The 7,991-nt window shown below is 38.8% G+C and overlaps 2 protein-coding genes across 3 annotated transcripts in view; one reads left to right on the forward strand and one right to left on the reverse strand.

Annotated features, from left to right (window-relative positions):
- The first annotated feature begins 877 nt into the window (after positions 1-877).
- LOC111658210 (hydroxycarboxylic acid receptor 2-like) lies at positions 878-2,399 on the forward strand. The gene has a single exon (XM_023410638.2). The coding sequence runs from the start codon at positions 928-930 to the stop codon at positions 1,900-1,902; it is 975 nt and encodes a 324-aa protein (XP_023266406.1). The 5' UTR covers positions 878-927; the 3' UTR covers positions 1,903-2,399.
- Positions 2,400-3,033: 634 nt separating this feature from the next.
- Positions 3,034-7,991, reverse strand: part of kntc1 (kinetochore associated 1) — a 19,207-nt gene continuing 14,249 nt past the window's right edge. For both annotated transcript variants that reach the window (XM_023410684.2, XM_087175235.1), the window contains exons 49-62: positions 7,663-7,775; positions 7,474-7,529; positions 7,000-7,078; positions 6,789-6,913; positions 6,553-6,688; positions 6,344-6,439; positions 6,070-6,126; positions 5,774-5,828; positions 5,429-5,492; positions 5,122-5,251; positions 4,913-5,002; positions 4,213-4,367; positions 3,436-3,538; positions 3,034-3,200 (exon numbers count right to left, since the gene is read on the reverse strand). In XM_023410684.2, coding sequence (XP_023266452.1) covers positions 3,165-3,200; positions 3,436-3,538; positions 4,213-4,367; positions 4,913-5,002; positions 5,122-5,251; positions 5,429-5,492; positions 5,774-5,828; positions 6,070-6,126; positions 6,344-6,439; positions 6,553-6,688; positions 6,789-6,913; positions 7,000-7,078; positions 7,474-7,529; positions 7,663-7,775 — 1,295 coding nt within the window. In that variant the 3' untranslated portion in view covers positions 3,034-3,164. The remainder of the gene's footprint in view (positions 3,201-3,435; positions 3,539-4,212; positions 4,368-4,912; positions 5,003-5,121; positions 5,252-5,428; positions 5,493-5,773; positions 5,829-6,069; positions 6,127-6,343; positions 6,440-6,552; positions 6,689-6,788; positions 6,914-6,999; positions 7,079-7,473; positions 7,530-7,662; positions 7,776-7,991) is intronic.

The following is a 7,991-nucleotide window of genomic DNA, read 5'->3' on the forward strand; positions in this document are numbered from 1 at the left end:
TGCTTACAGATGGCAGCAGACCAAAAAAAAACCACACATGTAAAGGCTCTCCCCAAGGTGCATTGTAAGTATTCACCAAGTAAGGGAAATACCCATAATCACCCAACTTCTGAGGAAACACTAACAAGACATTTTCTAAAGAAATTTGTTACTAACTTGGCTCAGGCTTGTAACAACATAGGGAATCTTCACACATAAAAGTCTTTTGCCAAATGAATTTATAGGAAAACAACATGGAGTGTTAAGATATGAATGTAGTCAGAAGTGTAAGGCATATATGGCTGTAACACTGAATGAGAAATATTATTATATTATTATTTCCGAGAGCTGAGACATTCACCCAGTCTTAAGGTTTTCGTTAAATATCAATCAGCGTGCATCATTAGTATGGTATGGTAATGCCACAGAGTCTTTTTCTCATGCTCTGTGTTCTAAAAGTGGACCACTGTGATGTGGCTTATTGCTGCAAGCTGGTGGGTTGTGTGACATCATTCTTCCTGCAAAAAGCTGTATTAACTCCCAGTTAAGAGTCCCATTTTATAATGTTGTATCTGTGTATCTAATCTATGCAATAAAATAACTCATTACAGATTTGTATACAAGCCTTAAGGCTAAACTAATGTTTATGTAAACATTGCCACAGTTCAGTATGTTGTGAACTGATAATACTGCTTACCTGTTGGCACCTTTGATTTAACTATTCAACTTTTTGTATCTTTCTAGAGAAATATAGCATCACTGTGCAATGTAGATAACTAATTCTGCACATTAACACTTTAACAAAAGCAGAACCTCCCTCCTTCCTGTGAAGACCAAAACCACAAATTTGCTTCCCTCTTAGACTCAGGCTGAGACTCACACGAAGACTCAGACACCCAATTGCTTATTTCCTTAAACTGCAGCCTGCCAGGTAGCACCTTACGCAAGATGCAATGCCATTTCAATGGAACTGTGCTGATCAGTGTACTTCCCCCACTGTTGGTGACAGAATTTGTTTTGGGAATCATCGGCAATGGCTTGGCTCTCTGGATCTTCTGCTTCCACATGAGACCCTGGAAGAGCAGCACGGTGTTACTCTTCAACCTGGCAATGGCTGATTTCCTGCTCAACATGGCTTTGCCTTTCCGTGCCAGCTACTACTCCTCTGAGCTCAGGTGGATGTTTGGAGACCCTTTCTGCAATATCTGCCTCTTCATGTTGTCACTGAATCGCAGTGGAAGTACCCTCTTCTTGATGGCTATCGCGGTGGACAGGTACATGCGTGTGGTGCATCCCCATCATCCCATCAACTCTTTGAGTGTCTCGAAAGCCATGTTTGGAGCACTTGCAATATGGATACTCACAATTTCAATAACCGCGCATATCTTCACTTTACGACATGACAGGGAATCCTACTGTGAAAGCTTCATGATTGAGACTAAGCCCCACCGCAACCTGACTTGGCATAGGTTTGAGTTTCTCTTTTCCTTCTACGTGCCTCTGTTTGTGATACTCTATTGCACCATCCACATTTTTAGCCACCTGAGAGGGAGACAGCTGGCACAGCAGGCAAAGATCAAGAAAGCTCTGTTCTTCATTTCAATAGTAGTGGTGCTCTTCATCATTTGCTTCCTCCCGAGCAACATGACACAGCTGCTGATATGGATCAAAATCCAAAAGGTAAACAGCACCCTCAACGAATCTCATGTCTGCTCTGCCTTGGAGGACCTGACGAAAGCATTTTACATCACCATTAGCCTGACCTATCTCAACAGCCTGTTGGATCCTGTGGTTTACTACTTCTCCAGCACTGCCTTCAAGAACATCTGCCGGAAAGCTCTTCATCTGCCCCAAGCGAACACTGCGGACAGTACAGAGAGGAAAACTCGGGAAACAGGCTCCCAGTCTCTCAGCCAGCTGTGATCACGAAGCCAAAATCAAGGAAACAATTATAAGATGCAACTAGCAAACAAGCTAAAGATTCTAATTTAAAGTGACGCATTTCTCCCTATGCTGTCATGTGAATGCTATAGCCAGCAAGATATTTTTACTTCTCTTATAGTTATCAAGTATATATTGATTGCACTTAAAAATAAAAAAAAAATTGTTTTTGCAAACATATGCTTGTAAAAAAACTGAAATATTTTATGTTAAAGTGAAGTTATTGTTGAAGAGAAGCCTTGTAGAAGTGATACAATCAGCAAATTGGCTAAATCATTTGTTACTGCACAATATCCATTTACATTAACTCATATTTAACAAACGTAAGCTACTGCTGATACCAGGCCGCAAAGCTCCTGAATGTATTGAACTGAGCAATTTAACGTCTCATGTGAAAGGAAGAAGGACATCAGACATTTTTTCATTCTTCATACTTTTTCATGTCAAACAAATAAAGATTTTTATCCTCATTATAGTAATGTGGCATGTTCTCCTGGATTATTTCATTTGAAGTTCACATAACATGAAATGCATACAAGCTCTTATACATAGACTAAGTACAAATATGTCACTACAAAAAATGAGTGTCATAAACCAATATAATGAATAATAATAATAATGAATAAAGCAAATTATAAATATGCAGTAAAAGGGGTTTTATTCTGGTTAAAATAAATTCTGGCGTCTGACCCCTGACCCAGTTAACACCAATAAGTATAGATGATTAAAATGTCTTGGTTTCCCCGAAAGGCAATTCATAAAATTAACCTTTACATGGTACAAGGCAAAGCAGAAGTGATCTCAAACTGACTTCATGAATATGAATGTGCTCACTGTACTGAAATAGCCTCCCCAGACAGCAGTAGAATGGCAGTACGAATGTGCAGCTGACAAATCTCAAAGGAAAGTTTCCAACATCTTGTGGAATCCATGCCACGAAGAACTGAGTGAAAGCAAAGAAAGGGCCTGACCCAGTATTAGTATGGTGTTCCTAATAAAGAATGTAATTATAAACAATCTGGGAGGTAATAAACTAAGAATGGATTAAAAGATGTTGATTTTTGATCTGCTGCTTCTAAAAAAGTTTTCCCCAAAGAATTCCTCCACACAATATTCAATAATGAAGCATTTATTCAAATATTACACGAACAATTGAAAGATAAATGTCAAGTGCAAATATTGCATCTTAGCCCAAGATGGTGCAAGTAAGATTATATAAATACAGCTGAAAGCATAGTGTCAGTTCATCCTGAAACTCCATTTTCCATGTTGAGAAACTCCTGAAAACCAAATTACAGAAGCAGAATTACAAGTCTGGTATGTTTCTATCACAGTAATCACAGGGATGTAATAGTGAAATAGAAACGCTATGTAATCTGAACTAATAAGATGAATATAGCTCCTTGAATGAATATAACATAGATACAATTTTAATGTCATCAAACACCAGGTTAACTCTTGTGGTGTGGCGTTTCTCCCAGACTAAACCGGCGCCAGGATGTCATCTTCAGTTACCTTCAGGCAGCTCGGTGAAGGTGAGCGGTTCGTCAGCGTCTTCCCTCTTTGATGCTCTCTGTGTTTCATGTAATCATGAATGAGTGAGTCAGCATCATCCTGGCTGAGGAGCACATTAAAAGAATCTGATGTGAAGGACTCAAATCATACATTTGAAAAGGTCTACATTAAATTTCAAGCCCTATATAACCCAAAAACTACATCGATAACTTAAAATTAAATTAAACCAAATACTGAAACGACATTTTAGCTCAATGAGAACCCAGAGCACAGTTTGTTCAGTTTTCCTGCCTACAGGGATGAAGTTGATTGAGAAAGGCCTTTAAATGTTGGTTAAATTTAAAGCATCACTTGCCACAGAAACACCAGCTATAGCAGAAACAATGCAAACCATAATTAGTATCGTAACTAACATATTATTTCTATGTTTTTTATTCTGTCAGAACGTTGCCATTCATGATTGATTAACTATTCTCTACTCACTGTCCTGTACCTCTCAGTTCTACTGATGCGCAAAGACAAACAGAAAGCAAGAAAGAGGGAAGGAGGGAGAGGCAGGTTTTATGTTAGAAGATGTAGAAACGTCACCACAAATCAGTGCTCATTTCCAGTTTATTGTCAGTGAGTGATGTGGTAAGAGCAATATGTCAGAGGAATATCACAACAAGTCACTATGTCAGTTTTTTTTTCATCAACTTAGATCAGAAATGTTTATGTTGCTTTCCTCTGATATTTTGTGTTGGAAAAAAATAACAAACAAGATAAAGAAATACGTACCAGTTCTGGCTGATCAGGTAGTCCACCAGGCTTTTCACCTGGTTAGCCTGGCCACTTGACACCATGAACTGCTTCAGATACTTAAAGTGTTTGGTCTTCAACAGTTTCTGGTGCTGACCATTTTGGCTGATGAACGTTAATACAGTCTCCCTGACCTGAGGGGTCATTAAAGGTAAAAATGTAATGTCATATAATAATGTGATATAGTAAAGGTGAAATGAAAAGAAATGGCAATAAAAGTTGCACCAGACATCCCTTTTCTTTAAATTTATAAATTCCAGCAGCACACGCTGTTACACACATTCAATATCTTTACACCATCAGATCCATCTAACATTGGTTCCTGTTTACTGAGACTTAGCTACAGTTACCCAGAAACATCAAATTTTACGAAATATGTAAATATGCAATAGATATACAGTATATGCTTGTTACATAATATTCAGTCAGGGGAACTGTTACAACAACAGCGGTGTACTCCATTATATTAAAAAATGTATGTGTGCTTGCTATTTAAAATACATGAAAAACGGAGACAGTGAAAGCTGCAGCTGCAGCTGAAAATACAAAGGATCAAAGATGTGGAGGTGTTGAAAGTGTGAGTGTAAGTGCTGAGTCATGAAAGCAGCTGAATTGTCAATTTGTAGAGCGAAAGATGAAAGTAGTTGAAATTCACATTTAACCTAAATTCACATCTAACCTGTGAGGGGATTCCAGCCAATTCCCCAGTGTTCATAAGATCTTCCACCTGCTCAAGGACGGTGACCGGGTTACAGACAGACAAGAAGCCCTGGGAACAGCAAGAAGACAATAACGGTCAGGACAGTGTGATTGTAATTAAGAGTCTAAAAGACACAGATCTTCCAAAAGGTTATTTCTAACATGTTGTATTAACATGGACACACTCACCTGGATCTGCTGAGCCTTTTTGTCGGCACAGGGGATAAGAAGGAGAGTTCCCAGGGCAAAGGCAGGCAGATTGAACTGTGCGAAACGATTGGCAATTCCTATTAGGTCCAGATTCAACAGGAAAGGGCACCTTGGAAAGAAAGCACCGCATATACAAACAATGTCACGTGCAGACAAATACTGTTGCATACAGATAAGCAGCACAACAGATACAATGTATATAAGGCGTCAAGCTGAAGCTAATTTGCAGCCCCTATCCCTGGTTAGGCTTTTAAATAGTAAATGACTGAACATGAATAAAGCGTACTTGATGAGGAGAACAAAGGTCCTGTAGAGTGTTGCCTGTTGATCAGGACTCAGAGGAACAGAAGCTGTCAGCAAGAAACAGATAAGACGGTCAGCATTGAAGAGCTACAGTGAACAATGACAACATGTATATCATCAAAAATGCAAACACAGTAATAATGATGATACATAATGATCAGATACCATTTCTGTGGATTTCTGGACATATTTCTATAACTGAATATTGCCATTCAGCATCAATTATTCTACCAAAAATGTTGTATAATAAAACATAAGTCAGCATCAAGACAAATAAATCTATGTTGTTTGTGAACAGACTTGAATTTCAGTGTTATAAATCAAGTACCAGAGACAAAAGGTGCCAGTATCATACTCCTCCAGGTCCTGGAGAAACTAGCAATCTGGGGAAAATACAGAATAAAGGAAACACTATCTTAGAAGTGTATCACACATCAAACACAACTGCCCCAAGCGGCTGAATATCAGAGCAGTGGCTCTCTATGAGTCATGTTTATTTTGGTGTTATTTTACTAACAATCAAAAGACAATCATACACTTTGGGACTACATTTTACTGAATGCATTACAATGAAACAGGAAATACAAACAACAGTTTCAGTTCTTTCAAGTAATGAACTGTTACCTCCCACAGAGCGGGCACACCCACTACTGCCTCTAACACCTTCTGGAGGTCACTGATCTGAAGAGAGGAAACACATATATGCAAGTTTTTTTTCAAAACACATAGCTGAGCCGTCTTTATTTAATGTATTTATGGATGTTGAGCAGTCCATCCCTATCAAGAATTTTACAAAACCTGGAAATAAACTAAAGACAGACATCACATGAGTGAGATATTGTGTTTCATTTTCTTTTACTTCTTGAAACTGAGAACTTCCTTGTGCATGTTTCCTTACCAAGTTGAAGCCAAGCAGCTTCTGAAGCAGACTGTTCCACAGCTGGGGGTCGTACACCTGATACTCCAAACACAGGTCTGCCACCAACCGCACTGCCTGAAATGAGGTAGGTGAGTTTGTGTGCATACAGCCTGTGTGCTGCGTGTAACATTTCTCACCTAGTGAAGCAAAAATGGAGTAGCTGCAATAGTTTTAATGTCAGAAAGTACCTGTGGCTCATGACTGTGGTTCTTCCACAACCCTTTAACCAGGCCTTCTTTGGGACTACTGAGGAAAGACTGCACCGTGTAGGGGATGTTTAATGCCTCCAGTTGGGATACAAACATATAGCACTTCAGGTAATATCTGCATGGAAATATAAAATGCAGAGGCATTGCTGAAAATCAACAAATCAACATAAATCAACTTCAGTTCATAGCGTTAAACAGTTATCATGCCCTCATACTGGATTTTGGTCCTGGGGATCTGTAACCGAGCCTCCAGAGTGTCTGAATCGGTGAGGCGAACGAGACAAAGCAGAGCCCGAGTCCGATGGCAGAAGGTCAGACGAGGCCCAGAGGAGCTGAGGGGCTACAAGAGAAAATCCGAAAACAGACATCAGCCACTTTTTTCTTGACACTTTGTCCAGTAGCGACTCAATGCACTTTATTCCTCACCCAGGTTTCGGCAGACAGGATAGGGTTTAGAAGACGGACAGCATCATCCATGGGGCAAGATTGCAGCATGTACACCACCCTGAGGACATTTAAACAAAACAAAACAAAACAAAAACAAAAAACTGATCCAACACATTTTGGTGTTACAGCTCTTCCCCCAGTAATTGTGGTTGTCAGAGATACAGAGACATTCAACCTAATAAACAGTAAAATGCCACTTTCATTCTTCAGACAGGCAACTGAAAAAGACAGTTGTATGCTAGACATACTATTGTACTGCACATAGTAGTGTTATGAAAAATGTATTCTACCCACAGATGTGTGGGTCCATGTAATAATTTCAACAGAAAGAAAGCAGTGGAAAAAACCTTGTACTTTTTTGATTGAATTTTGATAATAAAAAAAACATAATTAAAGTGTATTCAGATGCAAAATGCTGAAGAAAAAATTAAAAAAAGACAGTGATGTCTTTACCTCATTAAGTCTGGGTCCTCCTCAATGTTGCTGACACATTCATGATTGCCAATATCCTTTATCAAAAAATAAATAAATAGTTCTGTTAAAATTCTACACAATGGACACAAATTTGGTAAAACACAAAGCAACTAGATGAAAAAGGAAATGGACAGAAACTGTGAGGGGTAGGCTAAGACAAAGACAAACCTTGGCAACAGCAGGACCTGTTTTGCAGATCCACTTTTCCAACATCATGTTTCGGATTTTCAGGAGATCCACATTGTTGACTGTGGCTATCTCCTTAACCGCAGCGTGTATGTCTGAGACAGAGACAAATGAAAATCAAGTTAAAAAGACCCCACATTGTTGATGACGTGTTCCCAGTCATAAGCTGTGAAGCAGGATAGTGTAGTGTTATTAAGTAGATAATAATTTATAACTGACTGTAAAACAATTCAATGTCATGGAAAGCAGTACAAAGCAATATATATATTGCTTTGTACTGCTTTGTACTGCTTTGTACTTTATATATATAT

Source organism: Seriola lalandi, unplaced genomic scaffold, assembly GCF_002814215.2.
Source record: "Seriola lalandi dorsalis isolate HSWRI2012SDOR001 ecotype SW California unplaced genomic scaffold, Sedor1 jcf7180002054427, whole genome shotgun sequence".
NCBI lineage: Eukaryota > Metazoa > Chordata > Actinopteri > Carangiformes > Carangidae > Seriola > Seriola lalandi.

Excerpts from the sequence above, each read along its gene's own strand:
- LOC111658210 (XM_023410638.2), top strand. The coding sequence starts at position 928 with ATGCAATGCCATTTCAATGGAACTGTGCTGATCAGTGTACTTCCCCCA.